The 14,644-nt window shown below is 44.6% G+C and overlaps 1 protein-coding gene across 1 annotated transcript; it reads left to right on the top strand.

Annotated features, from left to right (window-relative positions):
* Positions 1–647: 647 nt before the first annotated feature.
* Positions 648–10,997, top strand: LOC120850186 (zinc finger protein 479). The gene is made up of 3 exons (XM_040222618.3): positions 648–664; positions 996–1,063; positions 10,386–10,997. The coding sequence occupies exons 1-3, from the start codon at positions 648–650 to the stop codon at positions 10,844–10,846; spliced, it is 546 nt and encodes a 181-aa protein (XP_040078552.3). The 3' UTR covers positions 10,847–10,997.
* The last annotated feature ends 3,647 nt before the right edge of the window (positions 10,998–14,644 follow it).

The following is a 14,644-nucleotide window of genomic DNA, read 5'->3' as shown; positions in this document are numbered from 1 at the left end:
TTAGCGGTGCGCCTAAAAACCCTGCAGTACAGGGTGACAAAAAAAGAACAAGGCCATTTTGAGCTGTTTTGCGGTGATTTGTTACGTAGAAATTGCACCTCTTGCTCGTGGAGGGAGTGATAATCCTGATGGGGCTTTTTCTCCTGTTCCGCGGGTACTTAGCTCTCATTTTGTTTTTCTGTATTGCATATTTTTATTTCCAGTTTTATTTGTATCTACGCGTGCTGGGAGCTGAAATTAACGCCCTGCAAACGTCCCGTGATTTAATTACATGTTTATCGGGCGCCTGCAAAAAGTCTGAAACTGAAATCTTTTTATTACTTGATTAAATCATATCCCATTATGTTATTTGAACTGGTTGTATAGTGGGGAACATGTTAAAAAATTCAGTAGATGCTCCGCCCCAGCGCGAGTTTTTGCCAAAACACGGCTGAAGGCAGAACTTAGTTTCCGTTTCAGTTTCAATCGTGAAATCGTCGAATACTTTCGGTCTTCAGCCGATACGTATAATTATTACATTTCTAAAACTTTTTTTTTTTGTCCTGCAAGTTTTTTTTTTTTTAATCTGTCGCGACTCGCTAGCAGTCGCGGGCGGCCGAATTCAAAGCCAAATTTAATCCAGGATTGTTCCAGCGATGACGGTCAAAATGGCGTTGGTGGCAGGGTGGGCAGGGCAGGAGCGAGGGAGCGGAGAGATCACACGTATCACTGGCCAGCCTATCGCAAAACAAAATTCCCAGCTGGTGTATACCGCGTGCCGTTGCGAGTGAAGGTCCGGGCTGTCCGCCCTCCACCCAGCGCTACCAGTGATACCAGCACACCGCCAACCTGGAATTCAGCAGGCAAGCTACTCAGCGGCACGCGGCTCGTCTGCAAGTTTTTTTGTTCTGCGTGCGTTTTGCCATTTAATTTCAGCCCTCAGTGACGCTTCGCACAGCCTAATCGTGGACAACTGACCCGGCCTGCGGTTGCCGTCACTACGAGCTGTTTTGAAGTCGAAGTCATTGGCTACCGCGAAAGTGTTTTGCGGTGACGTGCAACTACACTCTGCCGAGAGCGACAGGTTTGATGCTGTGTAATGAATACTCTGGCATGTGCGCACGTTCCGTCGGCTTGCACGAGGTAGTCGTAATGCCTGCCTCATTATTTTTTTTTATTTTTTTTTTCTTCAGTTTATTAGTTTTGCAAGTTGGAGTACGTAGGCAAGTAAGGATACCTCTCGCTTGAGTGATCGGTTAGTCCATAGCGCTGTAATAAACGACTAAACGCCGTTAAAGAAAAAAGAAAATTGTAGTTGCTAGGTTTATTTGACGCTGCGAGAGTACTGCGTCTCGTAGCGCACGTTGACGTAGAAAATGGAGCTCTCTGATTTGTTACTGGTGGCTGAATTCACGCCAGTTCAGATAATTGTGCTGTGTGTACGTTTATACAGCAGGAAGTCGGCCCCAGTGGTTGTCTAGTGTCTCCTCTGTAGATGATAGTTGAGCCAGTGCAGTATGATGGCTACCCTGAAGCATTCCACGGGCAGTAGTGATACACAACCGCACAGCGGTACGGTGCTCGTCCTGAAACGGACAGGTGTGGCAGTTGAACCCAGGGTCACCAGCTTCTCCAACACAAGCTTTTGTTTGACATCCTCTGAGCGGCGGTGCACTAACACGCTTGACCGCAGGTTGAGCGCAGATGATCGGAGCAGAAGCGACTCGCACCATACTGCGTTTCGAATAGACATTCATGTGCATCTGCCATACTCCGAGCATTATCGCTTTTCGTTTGAAAACAACGAGCTTCCGATCTCAGCTCTGTTTCATTTGTTGGCAGTTCTTGGCGTTTGGTGTGGATGCAAGCTGTTTTGATGCACTGAAAGAGTCGCGCGAGAGACTTGTTTTGACACCAGTTCAACGCTTGGTTTGTTGGGTGACAGTTAACCTTTTTGATTTAATTGCCTTGTCCCGTATGTAGAGCCACTGAATGCTTTCCGACTGCCGAAACTCTCAAGTTTTATTCTAGAGGCACTCCACCGCGTCGCATTTGAAAACTTCAACATGATGGCCTTCTGCGTTTGAGGCAGGCAGACCTGGAAATTTCTGCTTGCAAGCAGGCTAACGGTGCAGCATGCTTCCAAGGACTATAGGGTGGATTCTGTGAATCTCGTGCTGTGAAACGAGCCTTAGAAATCAGCGCGTGCATGGGGAAAGTTCAAATTTTCACCGACTGCGTCTTCTGCTTGCCCTGCCTGTCGGAAGATGGCGCCACGTGTTGGCATTTATCATCAACTGGAGCATCTGCGAACCCTCTCTTTGTTGACCCAGGCAAGTTTGTTGGTCTTATTTTTCTGCAGAAAGGGAGCTGTGCCTTAAAATTATGCAAGCTAAATTGCACCACTTCAGTACTCACCTTGGTGGGAGTTTAAGCCTTTTAGGCGCAGGCATCGACTTTTCCCGCTCGTTTTATATAATCAGGTCCACTGTAGCCATTTTACAAATTGAGGGCTACTTGATACACGAAGCCCTCAAATAAACCGATATGTTACCACAGCTCGGAGCACCCATCCACTTACGTTGCACATACATTTTTTTACGGCACTAGCTGTTATGAGCTCTTTTCATCACTAAAGATTATGTCCGTTGTTGACGTTGTAGTTGTTGGCGGTGTAGGACGTTCGTCGTCGATGTTGCCCAATCCTCGAAAAAGATTTCCCGCCGCCCGTGGGTATCGAACCCGGGGCTGCTGTGTGCTAAGCGGAGGCTTTGCCACTGAGCTACGCCACAGCGTTAATAACCCGCCCTATACTTAGCGATTTTCATAGTACCCAATGCCCACTGCCTGCGTTCTCTGGAGAGGAAAAAAAAATAGCCGATAATAAAATGCCGTCATAGCACTGTCAATGCCAAGAGCTTGTGCCGGGAGACGCGACGCGCTCTGGAACAAAATAGAAACAAAAGCGTTGGAAACAAAACGGTCAGATGTCTATTTAGTTCCGAACGTTTTTGTTCACGTACCCCACGGTGCGTCAGACCGAGCCGAGGGCCAGCGACTTTGCCGTGACGTGTCGCAGCTGTCGCTGTGACCGTATCGCTAATTAACGCTGGACTGCCCAATTTTTACTCCCGCCATTCACATAGCTATTGTATCATCGGCCAATCAAAAGGGTCGGTTGACTCGGATTTTTTTTTCGGTCAAGCAGACGTCGCGGAACGCGGTACTCTGAAAGCATCCAGTGGCTCTACGCTCTCTTTCACCGTACGGTGAACTGCATCGGGTGCTATGAGACAGCTTAGCCAGCCCAATGCAGAGTCCGTATCGCGTGACATCCCCGGCCCACGTGCCGTGGGTGCATGGTAGCCTTACCCGACAGGGGAGAACCCTGGAGATTCGGTACCCTGTGAGTATCCGGTGAGCCTGCGGTTTTCCCTCTCTTTCTTTGGCTAGGTTTTCCCGGCATGATTCTTGCGTGCCCGTTTGCCACGTGTGTCGTTTGTTCTGCCCTGCTCTAGCTCCCTGCGCCTCGTTTATACCTAAACAAAACTGCCTCTGCAACTGCGGACACTCAAGGATATTATTTCGGCGCTCGTTTCGCCGTTGTATTTCTGGAAAATTTCTTATGGTACAAAGTGATTGCAGTGGCCGCTGGCAGCCATGTCGACGCGGTGTGTGAGCGGAAGTGGTTTGTCTTTTGCTTTTTTGAGTTGTGTCTTACATGAAGCAGTGCGTATATCTTGTTGTTGCAGCGAATGAAAGAAGTTGCTAATTACGAATGACTTCATACCTCCCCAGAATGTCCACCTAATTTTCATCTGATGGAACAAATTCGGATGCCAAGCATTTAAGACCGTCTTTGCTTTTAAGTCGAGTTGACGACATCTCGTATGTCAGGAAGGCCACCCATTTTTCGGAAGTGGTTCTGGCTTGCCCCAAAAAGTGAGCAAATTAAGAGGAAGTTTGCCGACATTATGAGTGCAAGCAAGGTAGAGAAGTCTTCGTCCTTCCCTGACTTTCTCTGGTGGAATCAGACGTGTCAGTCAGTGCTTTCATTAATACCTTAGCCAAACATTCACGTCGGATATTTCAGTCCTACTATGCCACTAGATGTAGGCACTTTGTTTTAATATTGCTCTTGCTCGGCACACTGTATCCAGTTTTCTACTGTGTGAACGGTCGTGCAACAAGAGTGCCTGTTTCCAGGAACTTTGTGAGTTGCCTTTCTAGGATCACTACAAGGCAGGACAACTTATCAAATGACTCTTTTTATCTAATTTATCTTGTAGATGACACCAGTCCAGTTTTTGAGATTGCAAAATTTCTGCTAATGTTTTTTTTTTTTTTTTTAGATTTTGTTTAAGGTTGAAATAGTTTACTGCTGTGTTGGTGCGTTTTCAGTTTAGTTGCCTTGTATGATTTTATAGTTATGAATGCTTCGCAGTTTCTCTGTGTAAGCTGTAATGGATTCTTGCTCAGTCTACATTTCACCCTGCACCATGAATGAACCAATACTGAGTTAAAGTGTTATTGAGCAAGGTCATTCTAAAATCATGGTGTGCCTTTTTTCTCATCTGCTTTGTTAGCATTAACCTGTATCTTGTTGGAAACTAAAAATATTGATTAAATCTCTTTGTTTTGAATTTTGCTAGTCATGTGCAAATAGTGGATTTTGAGTTTGATGCAAATTGAAAGCAAATAGTGGCTTTTGCCTAATATTTATTGAATATTTCCTCCAAGCCTTTCACTACTGTTGCACCATGCTTAAACAAAAACCTAGCTGAAGTCATGAAGCTTGTTCTCAACCTTCGACTTGTCCATTTATAAGCTAATATTTATCTCTCAATATTTATGGGCTGTAACCTCAGAAAGTCAGATGCCTTGGGATGGCAAGTAAGCAACATATTTGGCATAAAATTAAACCTGTAGAGGTGCCCAGCAATACCTAAATGAGTGGATTTACACAACTTGCTATGTGCAAATATCCTTTCTTCAATCTCAAATTTGAAAAAAAAAAAAAAGGTGAATGATGAACACAGGTTGTCAGTCCTAACATATACCCTTGCATAACAGCCACAGTTTAATTTTGAAAATTTTACTGCAATGTAGATTTCAATATTCACAAAGTTTCCGTTTCTTTTTTAAATACACCAGGTACGCACGGGCACCATCCCGTTTTGCAAGTGTGCTTTTCTTCCAAGCGCGCAGTTGCGATATTCATACTTTTCCAAGTGTTGATCTTGAAGGGTTATTCCGTTAAGTGTGCTTCTTAACAAGCACCGGTGCACTGCGGAGAAGCAACACTCGCTGAGCTCTCTTTTGTGGGTGTTGTTTCTCTGCAGTGCACCGATGCTCAGTAGGAAATGCACTCAACGGGGCTAGCCCGCCACAATCAAAACTTAAAAATATGAACATTACAGTTCATCTCGAAGCGAATATTGAATAGTGTATTGTTCGAAATTTTGAATATTTGCACAGCACAGTTTGCTGTCCCAGTGTGCTCAATATGGATAGTACTCTGAAATGATGCATATTTAAGATATTTAGCTTCGCTGCTTCCTCTATATCTCATACTTGTTTTTTTGTTTTGTGTTTTAGTGGTATTTAGAATCCCTTAGTCCTTGTTACATTTTTCCAGAATTAGATGTGTGTATCGATAGCACATTCTTTATTTAAAACGGGAGCAGGCAGCACAACTGAATACACGGTGCAGCAGTTAAGAGAAGGACATACTGTAAACAACTTTGTTTTTGTGGTCTCAATACTTCGTTACTTGTTTACCTTACTGGGGGCTTGCCTTACATGCTGATAAACTATATTTTTTTTAGCAAGTAAGGCAAAAACACCGGCACAGTCTGCCAAATGCCAAAGAGGAGCTTTGCTTTGGCTCCCCCATCGACATATACTTCCCGCATCATTGATCCTATTTGATTTTGTGCATGAATGAACATTGCCTACTTTCATTGTTTTTCTGGTTGCGATGGGTGTTGGCTTGACCAGAAATGCACACTTGTTTCTGTTTCTTTCTTTACCTGTACCATCGGTCTCTCTTGAGACCATAGCAGGAGTGGAAAACATGCCGAAAGACACACGGTACATTCATTCGCACCGAGGCACTACAAAAGTCATAAAAAGAGGCTTCATTTGTGGCACTGGGTGGCAGGTTATTCCAATCAATTACTTTCCTTGAAAAGAAGGAAAACTTAAATGTGTCATTTTTGTAGGTGTATTGTTTGAGTCTTTTATTATGATGGTGTCTGGTTGTTCTGGCTCAAAAGGAATATGATGTATTCATTTTCATCTCTTCCCAAATGATCATTAGCAATTAAAATTAAAAAAAGAGTGATTTTATCTTTTTTTTTTCTTGCAACGTTTTAAGGCCTGCCCTGATACACAAATGTGTTTAGGATACGTAGGATAATTACTCGTTATAAATAGGGTAGAGGTGGAGGCAGGATAGATGACACTGAAGTCAGCTAAGCATACAGCCGTCGGTCTGAAAAGACTGAATGAAGATGTGTGTAAGTTGACTTATTGCAGTTTAAGATTTTGCCTATATGATGATTGCAAGGGCCTCTGACGAACAAACACACTCTCATCCGAACCACATCAAATTTGACTTTCATGTTCAGACAGCGTAAGGTCGGTTGCCTTTGAGGAATGGCAACACTGGTTTAATTAGCCAGTGCAGTACCACCGCTGGCCTAGGGCCTTTAACGTGCCTTATGCACTAGTAACGCGGTTAGGGTTGGGGATCATACCCAGGATCGCCGGGGTTCTGCAGTGCAGGCTTTCACTGCAAGTGCTTTTGGCTGAGATGTGTTAACACATTCAGCCATAGGTTACATTCTTTGTGCAGCTATGCACTTTTGCTTGTGGCATATAAGTATTTATTATTATTTTTTTTTACTGGTTTTCTTTGTCTGTGTGAAGGAATGACTCTGGTTGACCTAAGGGATTCGAGTAACCTTTGTGAATTTATTCCAACAGAGATTGGAGGAGCGGCGTCTGCTGAGACAAGTGCAGCACCGTGATTGAGGGTCTTCAAAAGCTGACGCTCTGGTCGGAGGACAAATACAACTTCTGCTGTTTCTTTTTTTTTTTTTTTTTTTTTACTATTCCAGCGAGAAAAGGCTTTGCCACTAGCAAACTAGAATTAAAGAGGGCTTTACTCAAATGCGAAGAGGACTTTCTCAGGCACTGAACTCCCCAAAACTTAATTTTTTAACGCTTGGTAAGGACAAACGCATTGCAACATAAATGTTCCACAAAAAAAAAAAAATAATAATAATAGGTATTTTGCGAAACTTGTTTCTGAATAAAAAGCAATTTTTTGACTCGTTTCTTTTTTCGGCACATTGACCCGAAAAAAAAAAAGCATCTTTTGCAACCGCTCATATCAGTTTCGCGATGTAAATATTGCACTATAAATTTCTTTCTTTCTCTTTCGGGAAAAGTTTAATCTGCGACATGCATTCTACCCAGGCACTTAAAAAAATAAGCTTTCTTGGAGTTCTTAGTGAAGCTTTCTCCAGAACCCCTAACCCATAAGAGGGTTAAGGGTTCTGGCATACGACACACACTTTACTACCTAATGAGGTCTGACCTAGGGACACGTGAATCTGTTCATACAGCTTCCAGGAGTGCAGATAAGCTCTCGAGGATATTCCCGGTCTGCAGGCTTTCATACTCTCGTGGCTCATCGAAACAATCGTGTTGTTGACTGCGTGGGTATGCGACCATTGGCAGAGACCGTTATGTGTAACGGAGTTGCATTGTAGCTATTGGTGGGCAAACGAGTTAATACACTCATTGGAACTGTGGCACTTTGCTGCATGTTGTTTGTATCAAACTTAAATGTCAAATTTACGTTTTTGTGACAGACCTTCCTCCACAGTATCACAGAATTGGGAAGTGCGCATTGCCAGTTTATCAGAAAATGCGCAGGTGTATTATTTTGGTAATTACTTTAGTTAAGGCAGATTTTTAAATGTCCTCTTTGTTTTGATTGGAGTTGACTTCATACTGTTTTGGCAGTCTTTGCATTATATTGAATTTACAATTTTGTCATGTTATCTGTGGGATATTGTCATGCGTTGGATGTTTGTACTTCAAATTATATTTTTCATTTACCTTGATAATTTTTGTTTGTGTGTCATCTAAGCTGAAGAGCTACAGCTGCTGGTTTGTGTTTTGCATCAGTTTGAACTTGCAGTATAGCTTCAAACATGTGGATAAAAGCAGTCCATGGGAACAGAGTGTGCTTTTTATTGTTTAGTGTGGGCACTTTGTGACATTCATTGCATGTTTACCTTTGTATGTGTTTTGTTTTTTACGTGGGCCTTGACTATTTGTTTACTCAATTTCGTGATTGTTTCACTAGCCTTTTTAAGCAGTTTACCAATGTTTTTTTGGAACAAGTTACAAACCCTGCAGTATGTGAATAGTTCACTCTCATAGTTTTCTAAACTTTGACCTAGTTACAAACTAAGGGTTTATAAATAAATTGTATCTATTTTGTGTGAAGGTTTTGGGTTGGCCAGCTAGTGCCATCATGGTATGAGAGTGCACCTTCACAAGCAGTGCATGACGGCTCACAATCTTGTGCACATTGAAAACTTTGTTGTAGGTAGCTTTAAAGCCACTTTTGCCAAGTTAAACAAAAAGAAAAATATTGTTGCTCTTGTTTAAAAGAAAACTAAAAGGGGTCAGAGAGCACGTTAGACTAAATTACTTTATTATCAATGTATTTGTGATTTGTGACAGCAGTTTTGTTCAACTTGGTCATGGACTGCTATAGAAAGTGTGTTAGAGTTTGATTATTTTAAGGGAAAAGCTGTCATAGACAAGGAAATCAAAGGACAACACAACAGCACAAAGTCTCAAAAGTATTTGAGGCTTTGCGTTGTTCTTCGTTTATCCCCAGTCTCGGAGTTTTGTCATAAAATATGTTTGACCATCACCAGCTGGTTTGCGCCAAAACTTTTTGTTCGCAAATTGTACAGTTTTTCTATTCTCTCTGCCTGTGTGCCTAAAACACACTAGAATTTTCTTCAAATTTCTAGATGTGTTTTGTTAAAAGATTGAGCGTGATTTCTATTCTTTGGGTTGCTGCTGAGAAAAAAAGGGCACAAGCTCATGAGGGTGTGTTTTGACAAGTAAAGCAGCTAAACCTAGGAAACCTGTCTTTTGCAGCCCTTAGGTGTACCATATACAGATATTGATCGCCTTAGTTTCACTCTCCCCCCTCCCATTTTCTTCTTGGATGCGAAATTGAAAGCGTTGTCCGGTAGCTGGCAACACATATGCAGCTTCTTTATAGCCGTAATAAATGGGTTTCATATTTGCTCGCTACCCCTCTAAGCATTGAAATGAGGCTTGCTCGTATTCTGATACGTTTATACTTTAGTCTTGATTTATTTTCGACCTATGTCTGTTTTCTGCTTGGCTTTGTGCAAAACACACTTTGTTTCAACTTAACGTGGACTAGGCGCTAAGGCTGCAAGCACGAGCGAATAGCCTCGGCCGATGCTCCTGCCACATGAGCTCTCATGCAGCTGAGGCACCGTCAAATGCAGGGAGCTTGGACTCGTAGCCTTCACAGTTAGTCCACGTCAAAGTGAGACTAGAACCACTAAACAAGCTATACCTAGAGTACCGACACTCCATCCTCCGATTCCTTTGGGGGCGCTGCCGTTTTGTAGCCTGTACAGAGCGAGCACGAATGGCTGGGCTGTACGATCTGAAAATGCGACTTTGTGAGCTTCAGGTATGGCGGCGGGAAGCACAAGCCGCCATACCTGAAGCTCTTTTGCTATGTCGAGGACTGTTGCATTATTTCCGGAGGGCAAAAATGCATTTCCTACGATCTCAGAACTTTGGATAACTGGCAACCACGATTTTCATGCACTAAGATTGCCGGACTGTTGACGCTCTGAAGCGCAGCTTGTTTAGTGGCTCTAGATCTCTAAATGAAACAAACTGCCGGGCGTTAAAAAAAAAAAATGTATAGTATTGTTGAAACAAGAACAGACGTGGATCCACGTGGCATTTATATTGGCGAAAAATGCCGGGCAGCAAGAAAAAGAATTGTTCTCTTTCTCGCCTGCAAGTTTTTGTCACTAAAGTATATCCTAAAAGTGGCCACAATGTCATTTCTCGTCTTCACAACAATAAGCTAGGCTGGATATCAGCTCGTAGAGAAATTCAATCTTTCTCTTTTGTCTTCCAATCCAAGTTGGGAAACACTCTCAAACTTTTGCGTTCAGTGCCAACCACCACTGTTGCATTGTCATAAAGTTTCGGCTTCGTGCGACGCAGGCCTCGTCTTTCAGGCGGTTTTGGCCAGGGGGCGCAGTAGACGGATTGAGAGTACAACCGACTCTTTCTCTTGTCTTTCCTGGCAGAGGCAGATGGATCGCCTCGCACCGCCGAGTGTGACGGCCTCCGCTGTGAGGAGTGCAACGACCTCTTCTCCTCGCACGACTTCAACAGGCACTGGAAGACGCACGGGGCGCGTGAGCGCAAGTTCTTCTGCCGCTACTGCCCCTACTCGAGCGACTATGGGAGCACCATCACGCGCCACGAGATGACGCACACGGGCGAGAGGCCGTACGCGTGCAACGTCTGTGGCCGGGCTTTCGGCACCAAGCACCACCTGGTGACCCACCTGAGGAGCCACACCGGGGAGCGGCCGTACGACTGCGACATGTGTGACAAGGCTTTCATGACGTCCTCGGACCTGAGCCGCCACAAGAAGACGCACGCCAGCGACGCGCCTTTCGTGTGCCGGGAGTGCGGGAAAGGGTACGCGTGCAAGGAGAACCTCTTGGCGCACTGCATCTTGCACTACAAGAGTAAGTCGTGAGGCCGGTTCCCGTGTTTGCGTTTTAGCCTGACCGAGTCTGCTGCCCTCGCTTGTGACTGCTTACGTCGAGAGAACCCGCAAGGATGGATTTAAAGGGGGAGGAGGGGTACAATGGGGGGTGACCGCCCCCTCTTCAGTCCCAAAAGGCAATTTTTTTTTTTGTAAAAAAAGGAGCATACGCTATTCTATTTTTTTTTTTTTGTTGTTTCCTTAAAGTTGACCTACAGAATAATTTTCTGCCAGAAGAAAGCCAGTTCCCAGTTTCCTCCTCTCCATTCCCTCTCTCCTCTTCAGCCCTGCAGGAGTGGCTCTCTGTGCTACTCCCTACAGAAAGGAGGAGGGTGTCCTCTTTCTCAAATGGACATCAGGATTTGAGGGAGCATTTCATTCTTTTTGTTTGTTGGTCGGCCTTAGAGGGATTGTCCAGTCAAAACCGGAAGTACTTCAGTTTTTGCACTTATTATGTGGAGGGAGCCTTCATATAGACCAGGGGTGGCCAGGCTGACCCGGCCTAAGAGCCGCAAACAAAACTTCCAAGAGCCGCAAACAAAACTTCCAAGAGCCGCAGACAAAACTTCCAAGAGCCGCGGGGAAGGGGGGGGGGGGGGGGGGGGCAAACTTTTGTCTATAGTTATAAAAACTCGAGCTACTTTAAATCTATTCGAGTCAAAAGCAGTTCAGTTGTACAAGTAGTAGCACAAGACTACCAAACCGCAACCCGTCTTTCGATTTAAAACACATTCCATTTCTGTTTTTAGGGAAGTGTTCGTGTGACCGTTAGGGAGGGGGGAAGTGGAGGGAGGGGGCGGTGGGGGTAGGGGAGGGAGCCGCGAGCCGCACTTTAACACGCAAAGAGCCGCATGCGCGAGCCGCAGCTTGGCCACCCCTGATATAGACAAACATCATTTTTATTTTGATACATGATGTCCCAATATTAATTAAACCTTTCATGAGCGTGTGTACGAAACTGCACCCCGAATTTCGCCAGTGTCAATGGCCGACATCTATAGCTGCTGCGTGACGTCGCATAACACAGATGATCGTCGGATGGTCGGGATTACTAGCGTTGGTCGATGAATGTCGTGTATTTTGCTTCGAATTTTATAGTCTCCGAGGTTGCACTCTACTGAAAGGCATTTCTTGTAATGCAGTTCCCAAACTTGTGTGCAAAAGTCACACCTTTTAGCAGGATATTACTTGAAAGCAGCCATTAGCTTCGAGCAAACGTATGCCGTTTCGGGCATACACAACCGCGACGGCCGTTGATCAGACAAGGAGTGCTTGCAAAGAGACGGATGCAGATTTTGACCCTGAAGCAGCATTTGAGTCCACATGTCGGCAGATCCACTGGATCGGTGATGCGGCTGCAGGTCGTTCCCCCGTAGGCAATGCCCGCGGGTCGAAGGCAAATGGCGATCGTTCAAAGTGTATGTAACATTTCAAGATCGTCACTTGACTTGGATGAGCTTGGTGAATCGTAGCCACACTTCATTTTCACACGTAGGTAAAACATAATCGGGCTGCTTGCATGCTAAATATAACTTTTGTCATTATTTAAAGATGGCTTCCCTGTTGGTTTTCGTTTGGCTTCATAATCAAACCGATTGATCCGGTTTGGGCAAGGAAAGGGCAAATGTAGTTGAATAGCATTGGCGCAGCATCAGACCTCAGCCTACGAGCCTTCTGTTTGCTTAGAGCTCAGCTCATAGGTCTTCTTTGTGGAATGACTGCTGCATAAGTGGGATTTCAATCTTGATGGGAACCCAGTGCTTTCTATGCAAGGCGGCAATCCATTTTGCTCGCCACTGTCTAGCGGATCGCAGGTACTGCCCGGTGGTTGCGGCACCCAACCGCGCAAGAAAAATCTCACACATCCACGAAACAAGTCGAGCTCAACAACAAAAACGAAGCGCGCTACGGCATCCACTTGAGGCAAACAATGAGACGGAAATGCTCGCTTTGCGTTGTTCGACGTCTGAGCTTCAATGCTGCTAACGAAAGCACTGTTTATGCTAGAATGCGATTGGAGCAGTTCAAGATTCAATTACTCACGCAGAGGGAGATATAAAATTCAGATATTGCACGGACGATGCATTTTGAGGTAATAACAATTATATTCACTTGCTTTCTCGAGCACAAAATTTGGTGAAATGGTGATTGTCTTCGTCTGCGACGTCATGTCCATCCGTGACGTTGCTTCTCTTTGCAAAGCTCCCCCCAAGCTAAATTCCCACTCCCTCCCCTCCCCAGGCCTGACCCCTAGGTCCGCCCCTGAGGACCTGCTGGCATGGCGGTGCCATCTATGAGGTAGCTTATGGAACATTTATGATCTGCACATAAGTGAACTGAAGGTTTTGCAGTGTTTGCGAGATCAAATCTATGGGAAATGATTGGTTATAGCATTTTCAGAATTTTTCAAGCCCCCAGTGAATGAATGGGACATTAAAAAAATTGGGAAATGTGCGCAGGCTGGGAGGGTTCCAGGGGCCACCAAATAGTTTGTGCCATGTTCGTAAACAGTCGCAAGCTGTTCAAGCATATTTGGCCACAGTCAGACGCAAAACCGTGAACCAGCATTTAGCCGGCGTTGTTGGATCGCTCGGCTGTAAAGCTTCTTGTAAACATGCAACGGAAGGGACCCGATGTATGATAGTGGCTGTGCTGCCAGTGCAATGGACATTTTCGTCTGCTAACGGGTTTTCTTGACGAACACCAAAGGTTTGTCTCTGCATTTCAGAAGAAAAGGGAAGCTTGCAGAGATTTCTTTCTTTTTAAGTCTAGGGACGACCGACTGGATGAGTTTTAAATCCGTTGCTAGCGCAGAGACGCCTTTTTTGCTGCAAAAGCAGACGAGCTTGTGAAATGCGTTTCATGTTTACAACGCAGTGGAAACTTGTTAGGAGGAAGACAATTGAGGATCTAATATATATTGACGACCAACAATCTTAGGATATTTCTATAGCTGTTTGTTGCTTTCGAAAGTGCAACCGAGGGTAGTCTTTGACGACGATGATGGCAATGATTATCGCTCTTAGTATGAGGCGTGTGCAATGTCGCTGGGTACATGCAAGAGGACCCCTGTTTAGAGTGGATTTCCACAGCTGCGTTGGTCTAACAACATTGGTCTAACCGGTGAAAAAGTACAGCACATATGCAAGATTGTTCCCCACCCGAGGGTGACGACGTACCGCAAGACGCCGTGTGCAGAGCGGTATGCAGAAGGCGACTGTGTTATTTAGGGACGTTTTTTCAAAGCCCGGTGAATGGCCTTACGAAAGGCGCATTATTGTGGTGCTGCATTCAGACAAGGTTAAGAGAGTCATTTTAAGACATTTTTCGGTGTATCGCTTTATTGTGTTTTGGAATAAAATCCGGTTGTAGTTGCTGTTCGTTTTTCTCGTCTTTTTTGGACCAAACGTGGCTGGTCTTGGGGTCGGATACCGGCTGTATCTGTTTTGCTAGTATGGTCTTCCATTATTGGACTTTTTTGTGTGAAATCAAGTTGTCTGCAGGAAGTATTCCACAACATTCGCAGCGTTGTCCCTGTTTAAGTTACACTAACCGGAGATAGTAATAAAGCTAAGGGGAGGAAGGACCATGGAAGGCTGTCTTACTGTAGTGTAACTTGAGGATCTGGCAGAGTATAGTGTTAAGAAAAAGTTACAGCAAGCGCGGCATGCCGCACATCACAACAAGGGGAACTCAGCTTTTCTTTAGCATTTTTTTTTTTATTTTCAAGAAAAACTTCTGAATATTCCACTTGCCTGCTAACTTTTGCGTTTGACGAACCGTGAGAAG

The sequence above is a fragment of the Ixodes scapularis genome, unplaced genomic scaffold (assembly GCF_016920785.2).
Source record: "Ixodes scapularis isolate PalLabHiFi unplaced genomic scaffold, ASM1692078v2 PGA_scaffold4__175_contigs__length_147842914, whole genome shotgun sequence".
In the NCBI taxonomy this organism is placed as follows: Eukaryota; Metazoa; Arthropoda; class Arachnida; order Ixodida; family Ixodidae; genus Ixodes; species Ixodes scapularis.
The sequence above is the reverse complement of the archived record's forward strand: the minus strand, read 5'-3'. Positions and strand labels throughout refer to the sequence as shown.

Excerpts from the sequence above, each read along its gene's own strand:
- LOC120850186 (XM_040222618.3), top strand. Across the intron at positions 1,064-10,385 it reads CACTCTGCCGAGAGCGACAG|AGGCAGATGGATCGCCTCGC; the intron begins GTTTGATGCTGT and ends CTTTCCTGGCAG.